Below are 27,948 nucleotides of genomic sequence, written 5' to 3' on the forward strand. Positions count from 1 at the left end.
GGAGCTGTCCAGTCATTGAACTGTGTCTGGTAAAGAACAGCCAGGACCCAGAACACTGCAGTAAGTTGCTCCTCTCTGGAGTTGCCACAGCATTCTCCTTGCAAATACTCTGCCATGTTACCAGGGTCCCATTGTTGTTCAGGGATGAACCTCCAAACCACTGGAGCAGAGAATTTCCCCAAATACTGGCCCATTTTCTCCCACATTCCGTGGCACTCATGACTGTCCACCCTTGGGGCAGATCTTTGAGTGACCTTCTCAGAAATCTCTGTCCTGACTCTAAGCAGGTGTGGACTGCACTGAGAAGTCACAGCAGACATAGCAACAAGAAAATGCTTTCCCTAGCATCCAAGGGAAATACAAAATTCTCAAAAGCTGTTGTAACAGGCCTGAAGGAGGAAAATGGAGTGAGAAGCTGGGGAAAATCATCCTCCTCTGTTCCCCTCCCATACTGCAAAAATTAACCCTGTCCTGGCCAGAACCAGGACATACAGTCCACCGTGCTCAGAACAGCAGCCTTTGAGATCAGGGATGCAATTCTGTATGAGTCAAACATTTGGCAAAAATTCAGTTTATTCTTATATTTATGCTAGTATGTGGAAACAGAGCAAACACTGATAAGTTATAAAATGCCCTTTACAGTAACTTATTCATTACCATTTTATTCAGGCAATCTTTGCAGCCAAGACTCAGGTTGCCACCATACTTAAACTAAATCAGAAAAAGTTTGTTTCTACTGCCTGGCAAGATTCAAGAAGCCATTTGGGCTTATCAATTATCGGGTATTGATAATGCAAAACAGTAAGAGAGAATCTTCACAGGAAAAACACAATGTGATGCTGTAGCATCAATTCAGAATGAAGAATATGCCAGGAGGGAAATGAATGAAATGGCATCAATTAAGTTATGGAGGTCAATTAATTTCTATTATATTAAACTCTATTAGGACAGCTAACAACCAAAGATAAGAGGCTGAAAGAAATAACACTCAGAGTTATTACACTGCCAGATGGTTTTCCTAATAACAAGGCTTTTCAGGAGGCCAGAACTCTTATTTTCCTGTCAGCTGGCTATAGTTCTGCTGCTGGCCACTATTTTTAAATAATATGCTCTCAGTTAAATTACAACTGCTTGCATGTACAATCCTATCCAGTTACTTAATGCAGAGCTACATTTTACACAATAATGGATATTTTAATTCTTTTTTTTGACACATTTCCGTACCTTGAGCACAGGCAATTGCAAGGTATTATCTCAAATCAACCAAAATATTCAATTTGACTCCCAGATTATCTGCCTTTGAAGGTGACTTATGTCAAAAACATTTTTCATTAAATGCCCTGCCATTTTTTCCATTTTCCATACTGAATATTTTATACTACATGGCAGCAGCATATGCTGCTGTTTTAACACCGTACAGCTACCGGGTCAAAAATGAAATTTATCCATCATAATGCTGCCCCAGACAGTGGTATTTTACATAATGATATTCTGAACCGCATCAAGAGCAAACACACAGCCGTGACTGTATGGAGATGTAAAAACACACTGAGACACGTAAAACCAGAAAAAATGTGGCAAGCTGAACAAGCTTAAAAGCAAACACTTTTCTATTAAAAGGCAAGTTGCTTGGCTCAGCTTATGCCTGGAGTATGATTAGAACCCCACTGTAAAACAATCACCAAGACACTTTTGTGTATTTGATGTCTGAAAGAGAAACGACCTTATGCAGACTCCGGCTCTTGCACGCGCTGGCCAGTGTATTTTACTGCTGATTTCCTATGAATAAACATGTGCTAAGAGTGGCTGAAACACACTGCTGGTTTTAAACACGCCTAATGTAGTATTAGAGGTTTGTTTCCAAAGCTGTCTGCCTTGTTTATCAGCTTCCCCCCTCCAGCTGGCAAGGGACACCACTGATAGCAACTCCAATCAGCTGCCTTGTACAACTTGGCTATAGGAGACAGATTCCTCCAGCAGGAAACAGCCTCCCCTCAAAAACCAAAACAAAATGGTCCTAAGCAATTTAGAAAACAGTTGTGCTTTACTGCTGTGAATCAATAATAACTGTATAAATTAAATGTTGCCATGTATGTTCGTGTACCACACTTCATGAGATGCAAAGCCAGACCCTCACACCTGGGATGCTCTGCCCAGAGCCCAGGATCTTACTCTTTCCAGCTGCCACTTGCAAGACCCTCCCATGTAAGTGTAGCATAAATACCAGAAAATGAGGTATCTCCTTCACCAGAAAATGTTAAGCCAAAATGCTGTAATATAGTTTTCAAAATTGCCATAGCATCTGCCAAATTATATTTTATATAGATGCACTTATAGCAGCTATTTACACAGCATCAAAAACAACACTATTTAAAGCACAGTTTGGGCACTGCATTTCATTTAAGAGATGAAGATTGAATACCAAAAGAAAATTTTCATAACTATTTTTGAAAAAATAGTAGAGAAGACATCGATGGACTCACATTTCACACTCATTGAGGATTTTAAAAAGTTATTAAAAGTGTAATAAGTTAATTAGATGTTAGGAGTTATTTTAGCAGTTTCTCTAAAATTCTTATTTAAATAAAATTTTTGTCATCTCTCAGCTCTGCTTTAATAGGTTATTATGTATTAATGACAGAAAGGATTCACAGTGGCACCAATTCCTGCTGATCTAGGCACAGGCTTGTTTTGGTTGGAAGAAAAATGACACTGCAGACAGTAAGTTGTATGTCCTAACAGGACACTAACAGGCTTTGCCTGGGGATACAGGAGGGGCTGCAGGTCAAAATATCAATTAATTAACTGTGCTGTTCAGAAAAGTTTATGGAGCTCTTGCCCTCACAATGCCTGCCTGAAACAAGGGCTGCTGGTGCCTCCCCTTTGTGCTGGGCCTTGTAGAGGGGGAAAACACCCACAGTCTTTACACTTGCCCTAAATACAAGTGGTAGTTAACTTGTTCTACAGCATTTGGTGTAGAATTTCTCCAGCAGAACTCAAGCAAGTGCAATCCACTATCTTCTGTACTTTTCAGAGAAGATGCCAAATGCAAGGAGATTGTTTAAGTAAGGGACTCCTGTAGGGTCAGTGTGGACACAGAGGGGAGTCACCCACTCTCACCCCAAAGCTGAGTGATCCACTCTGTGCAGAAGCCACTCTCCCGCTCCTTTCCCAAGTCAGGACCCTGCCCCTGACTGTATTTTCCTTTTGGTTAAAAGTGCACAGAAAGACCACCATGGAGCACAGAAGGAACAGTAATGTATTACTGCAAAAGCACAGGATCAGGCCTCCAAGAAAGATTGCCTACCCTGGTTCCTTTACAACCAGAGCAGCCAATCAAGACAACAATTTCTGCAAGTTTTGCTCCAAAGGCCTAATCTCAGAGATTTCTCAACTAGAACAAAGTGCTAAATATTTAATGTAAGCAAAAACTAAAAGAGGTTTTCTGAATCTCTATTACATTTAAAGCAGAACAAGAGTGAGACAGCTGACAAAGCAGCATTTAATTCCTAGCTATATCTAAACCAGAATACTCAGCCTAATTTACACAGGCAGCTAGTCACAGTTCACATAATCACACACAGCAGAATATGACAGGGGAATTAAAGGACCAGGAAAGCATGTCTGAACTATAAGCTATTCTAAATATATTAAATGCAGACATTTAATTCAGAAAAAAGCTAACCCAATCAATTATTATTTTAAGCAAAAAATTACTTCAAGCAAAAAATATAAAACGAATGCACAGAGAGGTTTAACTGCTGTTTCTTAAATAAAGGAAATAGCCAATTTGAACTTAAGCTCTCATATGGTACAAAGATGCACTAGAAGAGATACCTAAGAATTTGTAATAAATTCTGATATAGCAACTGATCAGCAAGTAAGGAATTAATCCTGTTCCTATGTCAGTCTTTTCCTCCAGGTTCTTCCAGCAAATGGCATCAGCAGTACTCAGAATTTCAATTCCCTACACTATGCTGGCATTTGCTCCCCAACATCTATTTCCAGAAACAGGTGGGAAGATTAGACTTGGGCTCTCATTCAGTGTAGGGCAAAACCTGCCCTTGCAGAGTTAGTGTTGCAGCAGTCCTGTAGTAAAAGATATTCAACCACCCAGTAAAAAAGAATGCTTTTACCAAAATTCTGGGCTAATTACTCCTATTCAAATGAGGTTTTTTCTCTAAAAGATTCATCGGGAAAACAACATATTCAGAGCTGTACCTGATGAAAACTTAGACTAAAATGAGGTATTAAAAGTTATCACATTTAAAACTGGTGTCCTTTAAGACTAGAAAGAAATTCATTTCTATGTCCTACCACCTACCCTCTCTTTCCCATTACTTTCACCTTATTTATCACCTTTATTAGTGGTGTCATGCCAGGCATTTCAAGAGAGAGAAATAATCTCCCCAAACCTGTGAGTGATAAAACATGCTCCAGGGCATTCAAAATGAGAAATCATCATGAGCAACCATGATCCAGAATTTCAGAGGTGACGGGGGAAGGGTGGACTGGGGGATGGCAACTACAAAAGAACACACATGTACCAATAAAATGAAGCTGATTATGTCAATTGTTCTGTAATGTTTTCTGCTGTTTCTTTTATTTCGAGGCTTTGCTGATATTTGAGTGGAAGCCAATTCAGAACTCTTTCTAGGCTGGGGTTCCTGAAGCTACACAAGAGCGACAGACAGAAGGAAAAGTCAGATCTCATTTTTTCAGCCTAAACTCATTAGGTCTTTGTAACTCTTCCCTGAAGGCCAGCGTGAACAGCAAACTCTAGACTTCTTTTTGCTCTCATTCCAGAAGTTTCAGTCGGTCTATTCAAAAAGGCATCATTAGAAAACAGTGTCTAAAAAGGCATCAAAGCTTTTTCGCAGACTCTCTAAAAAGGACAGATGCACGTCAGTCCAGCTTCCTAGATCTCACTGTAAGAACAGCCTGGAAATTCTGCCTGGAATGCTTCCCCAGGCAGGTGACAGAGTGCAAGCAGAGCTGGGCACAGTTAGTTCCTGAAAGCCATGGGCGGCAGGAGCAGAGCAGGACACTGAGCACTCACATAAATGAATCCGTGGAAAGGGAATGCTAACGACCTGCTAATGCAATCACAGGAAGTGAAATCCCACACGTAAACACTGTCACGTTATTGGGGTCGATTAGTCAGAGGCAGAAGGAGGGAGCCTCCAGCCACAGAAAGCAGACTGTTCTCCCGAGCTGCAATTGCTAAGAAAACCAAGAGCAGCCTCAAGTGTATCAACAAAGATCTGGGTCAGAATGATTCCCCTACAAGGACAATGGAGCACTGAAGAGGCTGACTGGCAGTGCTGCAGAGAGCTCACCTTAAAAAAAAAATTTAACTGTTTAGGCAAGTGTTTGTCTGGAATTATGTTGCCTTGAGGCAACAGTACAAGACAGGTGAGGCTGCCCCCAGCTCCAACTCACAGGAATGTATAAGCAAAGCTTCAACAACAGGTGGAGCATGTTTCTCCATTCATCTGCCAAATCAGTAGGTCTGGAATTAGCAAAGACCAAGTTTTAATAGGCCTGCCACATAAAAAGAGGGCTACAGTTTGTGTCAGGAACAACAGCAATTATTGTCAGTGGAATTTCCTACTAGAAAGGGCTTGCTCACCACAGCCCTGAGCCCTGGGAATGGCCTACAGACAAAAGTGAAACATAAGCCCAGGTGGGAAGACAGAGAAGCCTACTATGAACTTTGGAATATATTGCTGTGCTAGACACACAGACATGGGCTCAAAAATATTTTTGACAAAAAGCTGGGAAACTTGTTTCATAGTCTGTGCAGTTTCAAGTCAGAAAACATTCCATGACTTTAGGCTTCATTAAGAATGTAGGAAGTAATTGCCTACAAAACTGCTGGCAAACAAGTCAACATCATGGTTTGTCTTCAGTGGGTGTTCTTATGTACTTTTCTATGCTTTGAGCGTGCTAGGAAGCAAAATGACATTTTTTCCATTGCTTCAAATACTTTTATTTGAGACAAAGTTCTTGTACACAGAGCCAGTGAAAGCTTTCACATCTTTGGACCAATTTAAACCTCCTCTCTTCCCTCCTTATCCCTTTCTCATTCCATTAGCTAAGCAATCTGCAGAGACCAAGAAACACAGCCCAAAACTTCAGGTCAGCTGAACTCTTCTCAGAGCTGCAGTCTTTGTTTCAAAACTGCCCTCCCCTCCTGGCACCTCTGAGGGACCCTCGATGAGCTCAGACATTGAAAGGAACCAAGTGTGGAAACAGCATATATTCAAGTTACCCACAGAAGCAATGACAGAGAAAAGTCACTTACTAGAGAAAGGGCCTTATAAAATAGAAGGTAACTCATCCTTGTTCATTAAATGGAATAGGCAAAATACACTAACAGCAGTCTGTGAGATTTTGAAAGCCTACTACCACTCTACACATGGGCAAGTCTTAGTCTTAGTTATGAATTTCTTGCTCTCCTACTTGCAACACCAACCTGAACACTCAATGTTATTATTCAATAGAACATAAAAAACACCAAAAGAATTCCAATAACTGCCTCATGACATAAAAGCAGATAATCAATTACACAGATTGTGGTTAAAGAGAGATTAAATTAGAGACAAGAAAGTTATCAGTAAATATACACAGAACACAGCTGTGAAGGAGATAAAGACATAGAATAGGCTGATGGAAAATGAATACCAAGATTTAAATGGTAAGAAACTGCTCTACAATCAAACTATTTATGGATTATACACACAGTAGATGACAAAGTTCACTTACTAGAATACAAATACAGAGTGACTAGGGCAATAAAAATACAGCTAGAAAAAAATCTACAATAATCAAGGTAATGGGTCATGAAGTAATGTACATATATCTCCAACAAGAAAATAACCACAAAAATCAAGTATCTTGTTTCCTTTTCATTTACAGCATGGCTTTCTTGTACAAATCACCTCATCGCTACTTAAAAATCCCTCTGAAAGTGCAGAATAAACTTGTTTGGAATTTGGTAGCATCTGCCTGCAAAGGCATCAAACTGCAGATGTACATCTCTTCTACCTGGCCTTTGCTCAGCCATACTGAAGCATAACAAAATTATTTTGGAGACTGACTTTTAATACTAATCAAAAAAGAAACAAACTCAAAATTTCTAGCAGAATTCACATAGCTTCACAATTAAAGCACATCCCTAAGCTCTTCAGACTTCAGTATTTTGTGTTCTGAGTGTTGCTGACCAAAGAGGAGGGGAAGCCCTGAGCCTATCAAGACAGAAAACATCCCTGGACAAAACAGAAAAGGTCCCAAAGGACTCTGAATGTCCCCATGCTTCCCAAAGGTGACCTGGTCTTGCCAGGTTAATGACAAATATATTGTTGTAAATCCAGGAAAAATACACTTTAGGCCCGAAGAAGGTAAATGCCTATAATATAAGGTGTGAGGAGAACAACCTCCTGCCTGCCTGGCTCCCCTGTTTTTAACAGGCAGGTGTTCCATGCTCTGGCATGTCAGCTAGCCATTGGAACAACCGTGACTTGCTCCAACCGATGAACATGTTTTCATCCACCACTAAGTGGAGCTGTTACCCTGGGAAAAGAGTCTCTCCATCTCTTCCAGCATTAGGGAAAAAAAAAAAAAAAGGGAAAACGAGGTGATTGAAAGCAGCCGGTTTTATCGTTTCTTTAGCTCTCAGTAATTTTTGTGGTAAAACTATTAAATATATAATTCTGAGGATACTACTTCTGTATCCTCCAATCAAAGAATAAACATCTACCTATGTGACTATTTGGCAGTTCTTGTGAGATGAACTAACAGCACAACTGAGGTTGTGAAGAAGTTCCCACATAATAGAAGATTGTCCTGCACAGCTCAGCAAAGATGAGAGGCAGAGAGCAAGAACAGCAGGCAGCAGATGGTCTGCTGCCCCCTCTACGTGGAATACACTGACATGTAAAAAAGCAGGACACAAGCTCAGTCTATGCCCCATATAAAATCCTGGGAAAAAAATCATCTGCAAGTCACAGGAAATGCAGCTATACCCAGAGGGGCTGGCTGAGAAATGCACTGACATTGTTTTATCCACAGCTACTTGTATGGTGACAACTGGATGGAGACTTCCCTGATTAAAATAAACTACGTGAGAAAGAAAAGGAAACTCCAGGAAACAGTAACTAAACTATGTTTTGTGTTAACAAGTGTCATAGGTGAAAATAGAAACTTGACATTTAAAACAAAAGTATAAATAAAGCACTTTGCTTTCAGCCCTTTTAAATGTTCAGTTACTGGTGATAGGAATAAACCTTAACTTTAGATATTCAAATCACTTTCCAATACTGACAAGAAAAAAAATCATTTTTAGGTAAAAAAAGATAACATGCAAAATCCATTGCTCCCCCACACTTCAGGGCTATGTGGTACTACTTGGTAGAAAAGCAATTTCTTTTTTGTTTAAAAACAACATTAAAATTATGTTACTGAGAAACAGTCCTTAATGAAACTATATTGATGAGCAATAAACATTGTCTTGATACCACAATCCTTTAAAACATATTTGAAGACAAAGTTTCTTTTCAAGAAAACCCTGGGTAAAGCAGCTTCCCCTTTTTCAGCCAGGCAGCCCCAGAGCGGAAGCTGCTGCCCGGAACAGAGAAGGGAAAGGAAAAAAATACTTCATGCAGCACTTGCTCTATGCAATGGCCAGCAGTGCACTTTGGCAAAGCCTGTCGTTTGTGCAGCCCTCAGGAACTCAGCTCTCTTGCAGAAGTTCTGGGAACTCCTGCCTTGGAGGAGTTGGAGACTCACAGGAGCAGCTTTTGGGTTTTCCTGGGGCACAGGACGTGCAGAGGGATCCCAGGGAGCAGCTCATAACACTCCTCACTGCTGGTCCCACCTCCCCATCCTGCCCAAATTCCTCATCCATCCAAGGCAAGCAATGAAACTCTTGCTCTCCCCTAGAGAGTGGCACTCAGGCCCAGAAGGGTGTGCTGCCCTTTGGGACATACAGATGTCATAACCCAGCTCTGACTCGTTCACTGCCCTGCTCAGACACAAACAATGCGTCACAGCCCATAAAGCAGCGAGTCATGACCCCGCTCTAACTTGTTCACTCCATTGCTCACAGCACACTAATGCAAGGCAGACTGAGCCTTACAGGGAAGGAGTTTAAGCAGTGTAGTACAGCACTCCCCTCTCCTGCATTTTAATTGTAACATAGGTATTTACTGTACAATAGGTATTTTAATAAGCCTTCATTACTACAGAGCTAGGATTTATGGTGGTTCAGCTGCTCAGACTTTATTCAAGACTTTTTCAGCATCTGGACACCTTTTAATCTTTTTAAATGATTAAGTCTTATACATATAAAAAAAACCAAAACAACATTCCAGCTTACATTCTCTATGACAAACATCCATTCCTTGTCTTCAAACTCTTCAGCATGGGGATCCTAGAAAAACAAACCAGAGAATTTGAGTCTAAAAATAAGTCAGGATGCAAGAGACTACAAAACAGCCAAGATTTTCATATACTCTGAATTATTTTTACCCAGAGAAGATGCCAGAGAGAAATATTTAGCTAGGATGGGGATTTTATGGGATGTCCATTGTATGATGAACAAGTTGGGGTAAAACTGCCAGTGAGGATTAATAGAGACTCCTAAAAATACAAACTCGAGGTTGATGCTGATGAAGGCCTGTAATTCCGTTTCCTTTCATCCAGCAGGAAAAAAAAAATAGATAAATCTCTCTTTAATTCTCAAGTTCCACCTCCCAGATAAACACCACAAATCCAAATCTTGCAGACAACAGTGGAGGGAGCCACTTGCTTCCACCAGGAGTGAGAAGATGCTCACCCCAACCTCCCTAGGCCCAGACTCTATGGACACAAGCAGAGATCCAAAGTCACAGCTTCAGCACAGCACCTCCTTCCACTGCAGATTTCTTAAATATCTTGTGAACTCTTATCCTGAGTTCACAACACTTCTATGGTATCACATGTGAGGATCAGAAAACGTTTTCACTAACAGGAAGAAAAATAACAATGAAGTTCATATATTTGGCGCTTTTTTTTTTTAATTTAATGAGCTTTCAGTCTGCTGGAGTGGTCTGTATTGTTGTTGTCTGAAAGTAAAATAACACTGGAGAAGGCAATAAGTCATTTCTCTCAAGCCTCTATCATGGATTCTACTTTAAACAAAATACTTAAAAAAAAAAATTAATCATCCAGTCCAAGTTCTGAACAACTGCAGCAAAACTTCTAGTACTCTTGCAAAATAGATTGTGACACTAAGAGAACGTGTCTTGAGTCTTTCCTTTTATATGAAACCTGCTTTTGCTATACCTCAATCCTATTCTGTTATTTCTAGTTACAGGAAAACACTCAATTACTCCTCTGTCCCTGATGTTTGCACACCATGGGTGTTTGGAGGTAAATGTCACTTCCATATCATCAGCATTTCCCAATATCACATATGAGACCCCTCAGCATCTCAGTTTTCTTGCTACTATTTGGCAACTGGTCCTGACACCATAGCAAGCATGGCAATTCCATTTTGGTGCTCTAAATTAACAAAATGCATCAAGATACTTTGCTCCCACTTTTTATCCATTAGTACCATGCTCCTTTTTTTTTCCAGGATGCTACAAGCCTCACATTTAATCTTCTTGACTCACCTTACCTTAATCTTTGCTTTAACCCTTGTTTCACTTCAGTTTTGTTTTGAAGTCAGACAGTAGACAGAGGTACTGTACCACTTTTTAACTAGTTCTCTTTGATACACAAAATATTTTGTAAGTAATGAGCTTATAGCACCAACAACCAGAGAAAAGTTGTCATTTGGGTTTTTTTAAAATTTTTCCAGGACACAAAAAATTCGGGAAGGGTGCTCTTAAATAAACCTCCTCTCTGGATGAACTACAATAACACCTCTAGGAGGATATTATCCCATCCCCTCCTGTGCATCCTTCCTCCAAAACCCAGCCAAGTGAGTGAGTTTCCCACACAGCCCCCCTGTAAAATACTATCAGTGAAAGAATATAAGATGTTGCTAAAAACTTATGTCAAAACTGATGATTCATTTTTATACATGAGTAAATCTTTTAAGAGGTTTTTTAAAAAAGAGACTAATTTAAATACTGCAAATGAGTGTCAAAACATGCTGTACCAGTAACCATAAGGACAGAAGGGCAAGTAGATACATACAAAATTATACTGAGGTATCTCCATGTTCCAATTAATGTCTTGTAAATATCAGATTATGTAATTATATCTCCATCACATTAATCACGTTTGTGGAATTCTGTGTTATGTAAATAAAGCACAGTATCTGTGGGTTTGGCGTATACTATATAAATTCTACAGATGTAACTAACTTTCTGTAATCCAGCTATTAGATACTCAAAATTTTTAAGAGTTAACCTGGGGCAATTACCTTTCTGTTTAACTGCTTCCTTTGATACAGCATGAAATGACATAATGAGATTTAATGGGATCATTAACCACTTTATGTTTTAATAAGCTACTCCATAATAAGTGATTCATCTCTTAAATATTTCATCCTGCTCAATTTTTTCTCCTACCTCCCCCAGAAGCTATTAGGACAAGCTTGCAGGCTGACCTAAAACTGCTTCCAAAGTCAGGGTCCAATATTTTATCCCATGTAACAAACAAAACACTCCTTGTTTTGTCTCTGCAAGGCAATAATCTATAAAGCCAAGCCAAGCTCTCTGTCAGTGGCAATAAAACTCACACCTCTGAGGGCTACAGAACCAGGTGCTCTGCTGAGTATTTCTGATCATCTGACAGAGCAAAATAACACTGTATAATGCAAAGACTCCTTCATGTTCAACATTTTAGCATACACTTGAAAGCAAGTTGTGAACACTTCAGGAAGATAAACGCAGTGGATTGCCCCAAAACAGCCCTTAAAAGCTTCAAGGACTTCTCTAATGAAGAGCCTTACCAAATGTTCAGAGAGTATGAAATATGCTGATATATGAACACTTTGCATATGTGTAGGATATTTCAGATTTAAAGGTGAATCCAAATTTTTTTTAAAGCCATATTTTTGTCACCTTTAAAATGTCTCCAGAAAGAGAAAACCCTGAATAATTTTTAAATATATAAGCTTCAGCATTTCCTTGCAACAGACACATAATGCTTTTATCAGAAACCCAAGGAGCAGCACAGAGTCCTATTTCTAATTAACTTACAACTTTATTAAGTGCTCACGCAAACAGATACTTGTATGATTACAGTTATAACACAGTTTCTTGTATGATTACAGTTATAACACAGTTTCTATTGCAAACAACATGTTACCTTTGGGGCTAACATTTCCTCATGTAGTCTCCTTAACAGGTGTTGTTTTTATAAATCTGGCTAATCTTTCATCTTATTTTGGATTTGAAGAGAGTAAATACCAGTTTAAAAAAACCAACACAACACCAAATACTTCCCTCACTGGCTAATCTATATTCTCCATTCATTCCGCACATAAAACTCATGTGATGTACCTAGCAAACTATTATTTGAGGACCATAGCATTGGTGACTATGTTTTAGGAAAAAAATGCTATTCCAAAGAAGAATAACTCTGGGAGTAATGGTTACAGAAGCCTTTGGAACGCTCCAATTCTCTATGAAAGCACTCTCTGGTAACAGAGCACACGAAACCTCACCTCACCTGCAAGCAGATACAAGCAGGGAATACCTAAAGTCAAAAGTTATAAACAGACCTCATTCCCATTTCCTAAAAGCAAATGATAATGAAAATTACCTAAAAAGATCAAGAAACAAATTGCCTCAATCTCGCTGTAACATGAGGGGAGTTGGCAAGAGATTTTTTTTTTTGATAATGCATATTTGCTTCACCAGTGTACCACAGATGCAGAACTACACTCCATCCAGCATTCACTATGGTCTCACCATGAATTGAGAACTGTAAGCATTAGGTCAAATGGATTGAACAGCTTGTTGCTCCTCCTCATTTTACTATGTTAAAAAAGAATCATCATTTTTAGTACCAAGACATGGGTCCCATTTTCTTGCCTCAGTTTGACGTTCCTTTCCAGCATCTTTAACTAAGTTTTAGAGCCTTTTTTCTCTACCCTTTTTTCCTCTCTTTTTTGTCTCATAAGATGACCTTAGTGTGCTAAAAGTAATACTCTGGTAACAAGTAAATAGTAGGGAGCAGTGCAAGAGACAGGACATCAGCTTTTCTTTGCAATCCACCCCTTAGATTCTTTCTGTGACACCATTCTGCCCATCCACATGACAACTACCCAAAAAGTCAACTCTTCTGGGCTTAGGAAGAGCAAAGGACATGTCAGACACATTTTTCTGTTCTCTGTTGATCAATCCGTTGTGAACCCATTCTTCTTAAGGACTAGATCCTTTCTGGAGAGTACAAAGTGGCTTCAGATGACTGAAGAAAGGTAAACCTTGTCCAATAATTCAGGTTATATTCAGATTTACTTTTGTATTTTTCTTGTAATCAGAAGAAAGGACATATCAGGGGACTGCTGCATTTCCTAATCAGCAGCCAGAGTGGGTAGGGAAGATGTTCAGCCTGTTAGTCCCTTCCTCCCTTCCTTCCCCGTGCCTCCTGCCTAAGCACTCCTGATTTTTGAAGCTTGTCTTTCAATTAGATCACTTCATACCAGCCTTAATCTTCAGTCTTTCTTCTTGGGGAATAACTGCTTAAGGACTGTCACAGTAAATCACATCAAACACTGACAGGGTGTGTGATCTCCCTTCACCAGTGACCTGCAGCAGATGCTCTGGCTTCTCCAGCATCTGTCCTCAGCTTTTGTACTTGCCTGCTTGAAACTGCACAAGACTCAAAATTTGACCCAATTCTTGTTGCTTTCAATGCTGATTACAGAGGTCTGATTAGTCTAGAAAATCACATACAACTGTGATCAGCTTTAATTGGAGCTGCCAGAAAGCAGGGAGCTCTGGGGAGACTGGCAGGAACATCCCTGTGCATCACCACACCAAGCTCACACTTTCCAGCAAAGCCTCTGAGCTAGAAAGGCAACAAGCACTGAATCTCCTTTTTTTTTAATATTTTTTAAAAATTAGTCCCCCACTAGTCCTTTAAGTTTTTAACCATTTAATTTTTTGATGTGCAGATGTGCTTACTTCCCCAAGTTTATGATTTTTATGTCTGACACACAACACCTTGCTTATGGAACTGGTTTTCGTTCTTATGGAGTATTCTCCATAGTGTCTGCTCAAGCCCCTGCTCCCTTCTAAACTGAAATAAGTATGCTCTGAACCTGAACTTGGTCTTGACTTAAGAGAAATGGCTTTATGAAGAGGTTTTGGGCTGATTTGGGTTCTTTTTTTTCCTCCTCTGAGACAGCACATTGGCTTTCATGCAGTGATCCTGCTACAGCATGGCCAGTTATTATTCTATAAAATCAAAGCATGACTGACTTGGGCTTTCAAGAAGAATTATAGGGATTTTTTTTGAGTAATATGTGGGAACAGGAATACTTTCAACTACACAAGTATGCCTTGATCATCTATTTCATCCTTATTTTACTTATAATTATTTTTTGTGTGCTTAGAAAGCTATGCCTTTTAAAATGTCTTTTTCAAACCTTGGAATTAAGAGTTGATAATGGTCCCTGCTGTTGAAATGGTACATTGATGTGATAAACCATGTACATTACTGACAAAACAAGTGTTTTGTGTAATCCAATGAAGCAAAGTCCATGCTTACTCCTGAAGAACAAACATTTTTGAACAGGAAGTCACTTTGCTTTTAAGTTAGAAAATAATGATGTTGCAATTTAAATCCTCATAGTACAATTGATGTTCATTTAGCTCTACTGAAAGCATTGAGCTTGCTTGGCAGTGAAAATTTCTGGTTTAAAATCTCTATCAGCTGATAAAGATTTGTGTTTGTATATAAACCTACAGAAAACTATACAAGTTTTCATATGTGGTAGCTAACTTTGCTAATGCTGGGACTCTAAGAAATTAACTTCTGGAGCACAACCATGGTAACAAAACAAAAAAGTGGGAATTCATCTCTGGCTTTTCTGGCATTTGTGAATCTTTCCATGAAAGCACTACAAATTATGGATTTTAAATGCACAATAGGCTTATTGTTTCATTTTGTTTCTTCCTCCACAATTCAGTTGAAAAAAAACCCAAGGCATAACTAACATCAGTGTGGAGCTCAGCAAAGGAAGAAGTTTCAGAACAGATGGAACTTTTTATGTAATTAGCACTTCAGTGGCTGGATGGGCAGGAGGTACAGCTAACCAAGGGAAGCTGAATCAATATATCCATATGATGCATTTGCACACATGACTCCAGGGCATTATGAAATTTTACCAGCAGCCCAGAATTAATTGAAACAAACAAACAAAAAAGCTTACATTTACTTGAAATTAAAGTTTTCAAAAGGAAGGTTGTAATCTCTTCAGTACTTTGCTTGTGCAAGAATTACAAATATGCTGTTGTAAGCAAGGTAACACCCAAAGTAGGGCTTTGCAGATAATGCCGAATATCTCATCTGTTGACTGATCACAGGGACTTTGCTTAGCCAGCTCTCAAGTGTCCACACTGACTACTGGAGAGAAGACTCTTAACATTCTCATCAGCACTTGAAACCTTGACTTATCTCCTAATCCTACCAGCAACACATTTCAACAGCCACTTACGAATGCACTGCCACTACTGTGTGAATCATTTCCCACAACACATAGCTGTCTGTCTGGAGCCCACTCCTTCCATTCCCAGCAGCACCACTGCACTCATTTGTTATCTGTGATTGCTACACAGCTCTGTGGGAGCAGCCAGCTCCCAGCTCTGGGCTCTGCCAGGGCGGACACGGAGGCAGCAGCTCCCTGAGCTTCTCGGCAGTGGTGAAAGCGAGCAGCTCCTGTTTGCTAAACAAGGCCAGGCTGAGTGCAGGCACTGCAAAGTGCCAAACCTTCAGTAATCACCCTCCTTCGCAGGGAATTGGCTCCAAAAAGGATTTTTACAGAACTGCAAGGTGAGCAGCCTCTTTCTCTGAGCTTTGCTGTTTTCAGTCTTTTTGTTCCCTTTCTTCTAGAGGAAGGAACAATACAAGTAGCCCGTTTCCAAGTCAGCTGGCAGAAGGCAGCTGCAGAGTGCCATCACATACCTCCCTTCCCACTGCTCCAGCGCTGCCCAGACAATGCAGCAGCTGTGGGACAAACAGCCACTTCTTTTGGACTGCCTTTGCCCAGAACCTACCAGCTACAGAAATGCCAGCTCTGTGGGTGCTGGGACACATTCTGTGCTGCAGCTGAAACATCACAGAGCCAACAAAGCCATGAGGGCACAGCCTGAACTGGGCCAACACCATCTTCTGCCTGCAGTCCCCTTCCCCTCAGAGCTGGCTCAGGCAGGCTGCTGCTCTCACACAGCTACAGCACTCCTGGGGCATCACACAGCTTGCTCCACAAGCTGCTCTGTGCCCCACGTGCATTCCCTTACAGCTAACAAAGGATGTTTGGCCACTTACAGACACTCCTGTTAGAAGAGCTGGAGGATCAACTAGAGCAGATTTTACAGTAAGAGCTGCCTGACAGTGTGATGGTTCTCAATATTTTGATTATAAATCCAATGCTCATTCCCCCAGAGACCAGTGGGTACCACTTACAGAAGGCACAGCTGCTGGGGCTATTCACACTCCTACCTCTCCTCCCAGACCAATTCTTGTGACAGGCAGGCTCATTTTTGGGTGGAGAAAGAAGTCCAGTGAACAGATCTGCCTGCAGAATTAGTGCTGGGTAAAATTAAGCTTTTGTAATACCTGACACTGGCTCCAGAGGCCCTTCCATCCCTCACTAGATAATCCTACCTTCATCTCAGTTACACAACTAACAAGGCTGCTGTGCTGTTCTACATAACAGAATCCTGAAGCAATACAAGTGTAAATAAAAAGATGGGATGGCAAGAGAAGGCTGGAAGACACTTTCACGCCAAACCCACAGTATCACAGAGCTGCACCCAAGAGAAACTTTATTTCTCATCCTTCACATAACATCATAATCACAATCAAGATTTCTGTACATTTCTGCTTCACTTTAAATGTTGAAAATATCAAGCAACATTTATAGTGCTGCATAACCATGTTCAGATTGTACAGACGTGGCATTGCCACATAATGCTGACAAGTTTCTTCATCCAAGTAGAGGCCCTCGAAGCAAACAATTTTTGGTAGTGAACTTTTAAATCTCAGTTGAAGACTACACGTTTGCTAAGAAGAGAAACAAGTTTATGATAGTTTATGATCACTGTCAACCTGAGAAGTTTGTGCTCATGTGTAATCCCAAAGGCAGGAATTTAAAAAAAGGGGGGAGAAGACAACCTTCTTTTTTTAGGTTTAATGAACGAAGTAATGAATTCCCATTCTAACACTAATCAGAAGCCAACTCCAAGGTCAGGAAAGTCCCCAAGACAAAGAAATACAAATACTACTAATTAGAAAGAAGTATGTTACTGTTGCCCTAAGCTGCAAAGGGAGCAGTTAGAAATAAGAACAGCCAGAATGTAGATGAAGGTGCCAGAGTAAAGAATGAGGAACTATGGAATGAAAATCCCAGAAATCTTCAGCCTCCTACACTGTCACACATGCAAAGCTGCATTATTTATCTTTATGCAGAAAGGGTCTTGCCCAGTGATATTTGGGAAATAAGTTCTAGCATAACTATCACTTCTTCCTCCTGCTTCACAGACACACAAATAAGGGTTTTTTTAGTAGAACAAATGCAATTCAAAAAATAAAAAAATTTCCCTGTAAAATCTTATAATTCTCTGTACTACTCAAATGCTGCACATCCACTCTTACAGCTGTAATCACATCAGTGCTATGATGTTTGTGTAGCATTCTAAATAATGGGAAGTGAGGGCCTGGATTCTGTTGCAGCCAATAGCATGCACTGAAACCCTGAAACTGAACAAGGAAGTCTAGAAATGAATGTGTTATGGCAACTTCTCCCTTCCAGTATTTAAAGGAAAGCTACCAGGCTGTAAGCCATGCCAAGTCCTTACACATGTACTACGTGCACAGTTACACATGTGCTGGACTCTGTGCCAATGCCTCACCATAATCAGCTCAATGGGTATTTCAGTGTGTTAACTAAACTACAGAAGTCAGCTTTGGCAGGGAACAGACCATCCCTCTCACCCAGATCTGAACTGAGGACATAAGGCTGTGCAGTTAATGACATAAAACCAGCAAGATTAGACCTTGTGACTATAATCTGGCATTTCCAGACAGAATTTTTCATGTGTTGTTTAGGAAATAGTAAAGATTATGCTTTAAAGAAAACATACCTTGAAGAGAGTCACAGTAATTTCAACATTTTCAGGTACAGGCCACACCACCAACCCACGGTATGGGTTCTTGATTCCAGGCTGCCAGCTGTGTGCCTAAAGGAACAAAAAGACCCAGGTGTTTAAACCCATTATAGAAGTTCTGTCTTGACTCCCACAGGACCCAGGGCATGCAGGTAAAAGTAACATATCACTGACTCCAAAAAGGTCACATCCCTAAACCCATGACTCTACTGAACACTTCAAAGGACACAATTAAGAATGACAGTAAGGAAACTCAGACCATTAGCAGTCTTTTCCACTGAACTAAAGCTGTTCCTCACAAGGTCCTAAACTCAGCTTTTGTATTACATAGCACAGGTCAGGACACTCAGAGCCTTGCAAAAATTAAGGCTGTAGGGTCAGAGCTTCTGTAGCAAGCTGAGCTTTATTTTGTGTACAAAACATAGTGCAGGTCTAATCACATTTCCACATAAATGGAACAAGACATTTTACTTGAGGAAAGAAAAGTGAAAACAATGATTTATAATGCTACCTAAGAATTAATATGCTGGAGTACTTATACCTAAAAAACATAGCAAAAACCCCAACAGTTAAATAGACTGAGAACCTGTCTACCTTTGAGCATCAGTTTGGATTAGTGCATGGCCTGTGTTTACATTTTAACAGCTAGTCCTAGAAAACACCATGTGTGAGCACTTCTGCTCTGGTTTGGAATAAGTACGCTTTTTTCCAAGGTCAACCTAATCTATTTTGTGATGCTATAAGACAAATGAGGGAAGGATGCTGCTGGAATTGACAGCTACAGAGCCAGGGTGTTATCAGAAACATCTGGAAGTTTTATCAGGAAAGACTGTACAATCTATTTACTGTTACCTGAAGCCAATTAATTTGGCTTTTTTTTTCTTTAATTCTAGAGCATCACTCATTGCATTTTATACTCCTTCCAACACTCAGAACTCCAGATTCAGGCTGTCTATCAGAACATATTTTTGCTTTAATAAGGTTTGCAGGACCTGTGACTCACGTTTTCTGGGACCTTAAGGTAACCCGGGCAACTTTAAGGATGACTTTACTGTACCAAAGCAGGAAAGACAAAGCTGGAGAAGCAGTTCCATCCCTAGAGAGGCAGCAGCTCTCTGCCACTGTAGTAGGGAGTGCCAAATGTTGCCAGCTCTCCTTTGGTTTTATCACAAGTTTTTTTCTCTTTGATGTTCTGCCTGAAACCCCAGCTCCCAAAGATGCCTAATTAGATCAGATTTTTCAGTGAGTGTCTGTGCTTCGTGCTTGCAGAGTAGCAACTTGGAGCTTCTAAAAAAAGGGAATTTTAAAATAAGAGCAACTTGAAAGAAGCCAATTTCTACTGGTTTTACTCCATGAATTTCAGTCTAATCTCGTCATTCTAAAGAGGACCTGGATGTATTTTCTGAATAACAGAGCAAACAACAACAAATAACACAAACAAAACATATATTTTACAAGCAAAAGGTATTCTGTGAGCAGCAAAACACACCACAGTAGATGCCATTACTAGCACAGGCACTGGAGCTGCAGTTTGTGTGTCTGTCCCACAGAACCCACAGCCCCCTGCATTTCTCCCAGCTTGCCCACAGAGATCTTCAGCAGACACGAGGCAGTGTCCAGACACAAGCTCATCTGCCATGTCCCCTGGTAGCATCTTGTAAAATCAATAACCTCTCCTCCATAGGGGCACTCCATCCTCTTTCCAGGTACCAGTTTGCGCAAAAATAATTGAAGCTCATGATGTGTCTGAAACCTGTGCCTTCCTGCTGGGTTTGGCCAATACTGAAAATTATGTCAAACTTCTGCTGTCTAAAGTCCAGGCACTGCCAGCCTGCTCAGTTGAGGGTCACTTGTTCCATCTATTAAAAAAAACTAGAAAATGAGCATTCACTGGTGCAGTCAACACTTCACTTCAAGCCCTTTATCAGCATTTCCTTCCACCAGGAAAGTCAGTGAGACACAATAAACACACAGGGATATAGATGTTTTTCTGTCACTGAAAGCAACAACCAGGAGACAAGTTCTAACTAATGAGCTTTTAAAGCAAAGCTGTTCTGTGATCATGAATGTTATCAAGTCCTCCTCTGGCTTTGAAAAATAAACACTGTATCACACAAACAGCATGACAGTAAAAGATAACATCAAAAGGACTGTCTGGGTTGTTGGGAAGGAGAAATGGAAAGGGGAAAGCAAATCCAGAGAAACACGGAGGGCTGGCAAATGACAGTAATTTAAAATTAAGATGCAGAGTGTTATTCTAATGCAACATTTCTCATGCCAGGCACCTCTATGCCACAGTCTCTTCAAGTTACATCTGGCCTATATCAAAAAACCTTTTCAACTCCCAAATTATAAACCTTGACTTGGAGCTGGATCAGGCCATCACTGCAGGTGACAAGGACTTGCTGTCAGGGCTCAGCCAAGGCGAGGGGCTGCAGCTGCACAATACATTTCCACCCTAATCCCCTCCTTAACTCCATTTTCCATCAGGTGCTTGTGCCTTTAGACCCACTTCTTCTTCATTTGCTACTGGTCTTCACCAGCCATCTCCTTTTGTCTTGGAAGTCAAGGCAAGGGCAGCTAAGCAGAAGTGACTTGCAGCAGCAGGTGCCTCACCCACAGCCCTGCCCTTGCCTGACTTGTCTCCAGGCCTGAGGGATGGGAACCATGGTCTGGAAAGAGAAGCAGAAGTGCTTTGCCTCATTTCAAAGCAAAAGGCAACTCTTCATTTTTTCTGCCAGTAGAACATGAGAGAAAACAACATAGCATGAAAGCTCTTTTAAATCTGGAAACAGGAGCTACAGGATGGGCTGCTGAAATATCCTATAAATAGAGTAGGGCTGTGAATGACATTGTCCAACCTACGGCATTGCTCTGGCACAAAACTGATGACTGGGAGAGGAGGAAATCTCTTAAAGAAAGGCAGTGGATGAGCCTACAGAACTTGCACAAGCACTTCAGGCTGTCCATTTTTCTCTTTAAAACAACAGTTCCAATCCAGGCAGCCAGCTTTGCAATCCACCACCTGTGATGTGAATATCACTGCTGTTTTGCGTTGCTTGAACTGGAATGACAGACTTGACATTACATTATTTCAGGAGCTCGCAATTTCAGATGCTTCATCTCTTTTCTGCTTTCTTCACTTCCACTTTGCCTCATCCTGTTGTGCAGGATAATTTCATGTTACTTTTCTGTAAGATGCTAGAGTTGACCATAATATTTTGAGCCTGCTGTGAATTATGGAACAGTTTATATTTATGTATAAAAAATATGTTCTTATTGCCAAGCTGTCAATATTGGGTTTGAAAAGCAAAACTCATCTGAAACAGACCCACGATTATTCCTCACCTGCAGCCATAAAAGTGGCTTTATTGTGAGCCAGCAAACTGCTGATTTTCTTTTCCTTATAAATTTTTTGCCAGTTGCCTGTGATCAGGCCAGCTCTGCTACTTGTCCGTGTGACAGGCTGTTCAGGGCACAAGAAGCAAGCAGGAGCTCAACTGGCTCCAGCAGTGCTTAGGGCAGCTCAGCTTGTAAGGATAATCCCTCTTCTTCAGTGTTATCCAGGCAGAACACTTAGACAGGAAAAAAAGGGGAAAAAAAAAAAAAAAAAAAAAGAACTCAAGAGGAAGAGCTGACATTAAGCAGCCAGATCTTTCATCTGGTGCCTCCATGCCAGGAGTGTGGCTTTGGAACATTGGAACACCAAGGATTTGCTCCATGTGATGCATCCCATGAAAGTCATCCACCATCCAAGACAGCCAGAGCTGTCTATGGCTGTTAATGGACCTACTGGAAAAAGAATGGACTGGGAAAAGCTGCCAGTTCCCTCACACCAGAGGAAACCAGCAGTTTGTGAATGGCTTCTTCTTGTTCTTCTGTAACTCAGTTCAGTGTCACAAAGGGAGACAAATTAAAGGCCATACTCCAGACTACAGCTTGCATCCCTCCCATGATCATCTTGAAATCCCTGTGCTTGGCTCACCAGTTAAAAAGGCTGGGCACCAGAACAACGCTCCAGTCACACTCATGCCTTGGGATGCTGTCCAAAAAACCCAGCACGTGCCAAAGAAGGAAGTTCAAAGCCCTGGAAACTCCAGGCAGTCTTTGTTCAACACACTGCTGTCAGTGCCCTCTTAGAGCAGACAAGGAAACCAAGGGATTCCCACATTCCCATGAATGTCTCAATTCACCAGCAGGCACACGCGTTACAACTGTCACTGTGCACATGTGTGGTACTGCTACAAAGCTCAGAAACACTGCTAAGCTTGGGGAACCAGCAAAAACTCATCTCCACCACAGCTTCTCTAGGACTGGGCTACATCTTCAAGTTTGATTTCAAACACACACATTCATGACATACATTATGAATACATCATGTATTAAATACATGAATCATTCTATTTGGTTCACCAGATCTTGCCTTATTCACCATCCACAGTAGATGATGATTCTCAGATAAAGAGCCTCTTCCCTGTGTCTTCAATCAGTTTCTCACATCATCTATAGGGTTTCTTATTAGAAAAGAAAAACAACCAACCAAATAAAAAATCAAAGCCCAGACAAACAAAAAAGCCTGAATGCAGAGTTATTTTTCTCAACATTTTCTGAGACAATCATCACTGCACCTGAGAATGTCACCACAAGTCAACTTTGTGGGACTCCCAGGAAAAAATAAAAAGAATATTAATGACCTCCAGTTCACAGTCAGGGATTACAATCACAGCATGATCTTGTAAATAACTTCACTAAAAAACTGAGAAGCTCCAGGAGTGACATTATTGAACTGTGCTGGTCCCAGACAGTCATCAGCATATCAGGGTCACAACACATCTTTGGAACTCCAGCCCAGCAGGGACACGCAGGGCTGGCACTGGGCAATAAAGCAGTCAGAAAAAGCAACAGATTGCCAAAACCAGCAAAACAGGTAACCCAGCTGCTGCTGTATTGATGGCAGAACCTTGGGAAAATGCTGGCCAGGCTGCTGTTGAGTACAAGAGACTCCTTTTCTCCCTGCCCCTTTGCCTCTCTTGGCTCTTACTTCTCACTGCCCAAGTTCTTTCCCTTTTCTCAGCATTGTTCCTTCTCCTTTGTGCTTAAACGTCTTTGATAAACCTGCAAGAGAAGTGCTGAAATCACAGGCAAGGCCCCTTCTTTCAGCTTTGATACAAAAAGAATCTTTGAAGAATAATTCTGTCAGGCTCTCAGAAGCAAGTGCAAATTTGATTTTTCAGAGGTGTATAATTCAACCATAAGCCTCTGCATGTTCACAGGAATAGTAGAAAGTACCTCCTTGACATTACGGCAACATCTGTTTTCAAATCGAAATTTTTTAGTTCAAAGCCTGGAAATTTGAGAGCATCACAGTGAAATGAAGGTAATTGTATTTTCAACACGTTTTTCCCTTGCTCTACACTAGAACAAAGACATTCTTCCACCACTCAAAAAAAAAAGAAAATAAAAAAATTTTAAAAAAAAGAGAGAGAGAGAGACAGATCCAAAAGCCCAGGACTTGAAAACCTGGGCAGGCAACTTTCCAGTGTGCCAGGGTACTGAAAAAGAGTTAAATCTGTCCACAGCTACAAGCTGCACCTTCTGTAAACCATGGATGCTGAACAGTATCATCTAAATAAAGCTTGAAGAGTGCACCTGATTTTGCAAACAGACAGCATTTCCACCAACAGACAGGTGACTCCCATCCTCCCCAAACTGAAAGTTCATTTTGGTTCTAGGACTGCACAGCAATTCTGCCAAGCACAGCAAAACTGCAAATCACCATTTTATGTAAACTTCTGGCACACACAGTGGAGATGCCCAACCACACAGAGCCACCTTGTCCTGACACATCTCATGAAATATATTGAAATTACACTTGCCCATGCAGAGCAGGGCCCAAAATAGAACTGTAAGTAACTTAAATCTGCATTAAGGTCAGTAACTGCTGGATGTATTTATGGTCTTGTATCCATCCACCCCTCAGACTGCTATTTATATGCTCTTTCAAAATGAGTGTTTGCTTTTCATTTGCAACACTTTGAAACTTACTGTAATTAAACATATCTACAGCTCCTATTCTATGTTTCCCACAGTAAGAAGAAAAATAATCAGACTCCTGCACATAATGCCTCTTATTATTTCTTTTAATAAAGGAACCACTGTAGCTTATTTGGAAAAAGAGCATATGGGACAGGAAGCATATGAAAATCATGGAAACCCACAAAAACAACGGCTTCAAAGGACATCAAGAACTCAGCTTTCAGCTCAATGGCATTTTAAAATTGTATCAGTTTGAGCAGGCATCCCAGTGCTCATCCAGAGCTCCATCTTCCACTTGCATGACATTTTTGCTTAATATATCTTTTGTACAAAAGAGACACAGAGCTACTGGAGAGCATCCAAAGGGCCATGTTTGTGAGCTTGTGAACTATCTGCTGGTGATATGCCTCATTAATGATCTGAAAAGTTCAGAAAACATAACCTCCAAAAAACTCTTCACAAGATCTTTACAGTAAGGTAAAACCTCATCCCTCCCTTCCTCCCTCTCAAGAAGCTGAAAAACAGACAATTATTAATGCTTTGTACTCATTGAACCCAGTGTCCACCAAAAATAAAATAAGAGGAAATATTCATTTGACTTGCTTCCAATAAATCAATTAGATGAAACAAGTATGTTGAATAAAGTATTTTACTGGCAGGATGACTAAGAGATCAAGAACATTTATTGATCTACAGTTTTTGACCCAAACAGTTCAAGTCACATCAACTACCAAAGCTTTAAAATTAACTCTATGCTCTGCCCAGGTTTCAGGGCCACTCAGCCTCTTTGAGAACCTTTGTGGGATCTTACTAAACATGACTTAGTCAGCCAAAGACTCTTCTGAGTCTCAGGTTTAAATCGGCCAGTTTATCCAAGAGTTGCTTCTACTGCCTGGTGACCAAAAATGAGGACATATCATGGAACTTTATGGCCCAGCTGAAAAAAACCTTCAAGCCCAAAAGGCTAAGCTAATGCCAGAAAATCCTGTTGCCTCAGGGAAATGCTGTCATTTGGATTCTATAAAATGACAGGCAGAAACCCATCAGTTCACAAAGCCATGCTGGATTTCTGTTACAGTTTCTCTTTCTGAACGTATTCTGAACCCCAACAAAGCAGTCATTTATGACAAATACTTTGTTTTTCACCAATCTTTTCAGGGTTACAAAGCTTGTGTAAGCATTGCACTTACTGTTTGATATAACTTTTACCTCTCTGTGCAACAGAAATTAAATGAATTAATACAGAGAAGTTGTCATAGGGTGAGCCACATCAGACATCAGTTAGTGACATCAGCACTTACTGTCCGTCACACACTGTGCTATAAATTCAAAGGAACTTGACTTAGTTGATGTTTCAGTGAAACAGGAATAGTCTGGCTGGCTTTGCTGAAGAGTATGGAACAGGAACAGGTACCAGACTGAGCTCACACCCTTGTTTACTCATCAGGTAACACCTTTGGGTTTTCATAACCTGAAGCAGAATTTTGGATGCAGACATTTAGTTGTGCAGTCAGGAACCAGTCTTTACCTAAAACAGCCTAGAATAGTTTATACCTCAAGTTAAAAGACAAAATACAACAAATATGCATAACAATCAGAAAAAAAGGTCAGAAAAAGAGGAGTATCAGTAAAATATATACCCAAAACCTCTCCTGAGCAGGGTAGGAAACTGTGTATCATATTTTATAAATATTTAAGTTCTTCAGCACAATTATTTCAAGATCTCTTCTCTATCATGAATGCCCTCTTTCCACTATTACAGAGTTCTTTGAAACATCATTTTGCATTATACAAGTACATAAATAAAAAAGAAGTTTATACCATCATTTTTTTATGAAGTGTCAAAGAATTATTATAACTTCCAAAATTTCCTCTCTGACAAGATCATTTGCCATAAATCCAACGAGGCTAACAGGCCACAGCATGGGGAAAGGCAATGAGGGAATGAGCAAGTAAGACCAAATGATCTCAAAGAGAAGAGGAGATGCTCCTGGGAAGGGAGGAAAACAGCATACACTCCTGTCCCCATGAAAGACAAACTTTATCAGTGTCCAGACACTGGAGAGACTTCTCTCAGAGCTTCCCATTCCTCAGGCTACCAAGTTATTAGTCATGAAACACAAATTTACAGGTTTGCCCACAGTGTTTGTAGAAGATGTAAATACTCACTTCAAAGACACACTGCTGGGCTGAAAGACCCTGCTTTTATTCTTTTTTATTTGCAGCATTTCAGGTTGTGAAATAGCCTCTTATTCAGGCTTTATCTGCCTATTGCAGGGATGTCAGATTCTTTATTACTATTTTTTAATTAGTTGGGGCTTTTTTTTAATACACTTCTAGTAGAGAAACCAATTCTCCTTTCTAATTAGCTGTAGCAATTAATAACTGAATTGAACTGACAGTGATACAGTTCTGCTAAACAAATAACCAAAGCTGAAATCAGAGTTAAGAGTTCCCATAAATTAGCACTGACATCAACAGCAGTTTATTCTGAACTTTATGGATAAACTGAATTAAAAAGAAAAGTCAACAACTAAAATATTTCTCATTTATTTATTTGGCTGCTCCCCACATTTAGAAAAACAGTCCTTCAAACCACTGACCCTGTTTGTCACTCAAGTTGGGACTTACTAAGGAATCAACTAACCTTAGAGGATTTTCTTCTGCTTCTTCTTGTCCAAACCACCACTAGTTTATCTGGCTGCCTGTTGAAGATAAGGAAAAAACAGCTTAATATACAACAAGATCAATATGTAAACAGTTTATATTAGAACTCTTGCAATACGTAATGACATCCTTAGTGGACAACATGCTCTCTTAAAAATAGCTCATCTAAAAACCACTCTCAGCATCAGTCATTTAACAGGAAAAATAATGTGTATTTATAGAGACAGGTGTCCTCCAGTCCACCCAGTAATGTCATCATTATCCTCCTGCTCTCCTTGCCTGTGGATGTTTCCCCAGAGCCAGCAGCACATGTGAGCAGAAACTCTTCCATGGGGCAGGGAACAGGATCCAGACTCATAGACACCTTGGAAACATTCCAGTACCAAAAATAAACATTAATGCAAATTCTAGCTTTAATTTCTGTGCAGATATATTGAAAAGTTACATCTAAGTAGCAAAGAAAGCAGGTAATTTCACTTTTTCTTACACAAAGGATTATTTTTCTACTTGAATAACACAAAGAACAAGAGAATCAAGTCCTGTATTACTCCACAAAATCTCCTTGGACCATGACAGGTAAATCAGCACTTCCTCAACTTATACTCCAAAGGCCAAACATACTGAAAATCAGTGTGGTTTCCCAAGCAATTGTTTATTTGAGATTTGCAATGAATGTAGATGGAAACCTCAATAAACAACCCTTCCAGTACAAATTATTTTCTCTTCAAATTTCTTAGGAGTTATTTATTGGTTAACAGTTTAGCCTTATTATATCTACCTTATTGGTTTTACAGTTATGTCTGAGTGATTTTTGACACTGACTTAACTTCCAGACTTCCCATCCTCCCCCCATGAGACACTTCCCATTGTATGATGACCACACTTCTGGTCCCACTTCCAGACCTATAAC

General features: G+C 40.3%; 1 protein-coding gene across 8 annotated transcripts in view; it reads right to left on the reverse strand.

The window, feature by feature from the left end:
- Window positions 1-27,948, reverse strand: part of EHBP1 (EH domain binding protein 1) — a 206,559-nt gene that overhangs the window by 150,964 nt on the left and 27,647 nt on the right. For all 8 annotated transcript variants that reach the window (XM_030946204.1, XM_030946198.1, XM_030946201.1 and 5 more), the window contains exons 3-5: window positions 27,019-27,076; window positions 18,312-18,407; window positions 9,380-9,433 (exon numbers count right to left, since the gene is read on the reverse strand). In XM_030946204.1, the coding sequence (XP_030802064.1) occupies window positions 9,380-9,433; window positions 18,312-18,407; window positions 27,019-27,076 (208 nt within the window). The remainder of the gene's footprint in view (window positions 1-9,379; window positions 9,434-18,311; window positions 18,408-27,018; window positions 27,077-27,948) is intronic.

This window comes from Camarhynchus parvulus, chromosome 3 (assembly GCF_901933205.1).
Source record: "Camarhynchus parvulus chromosome 3, STF_HiC, whole genome shotgun sequence".
NCBI lineage: Eukaryota > Metazoa > Chordata > Aves > Passeriformes > Thraupidae > Camarhynchus > Camarhynchus parvulus.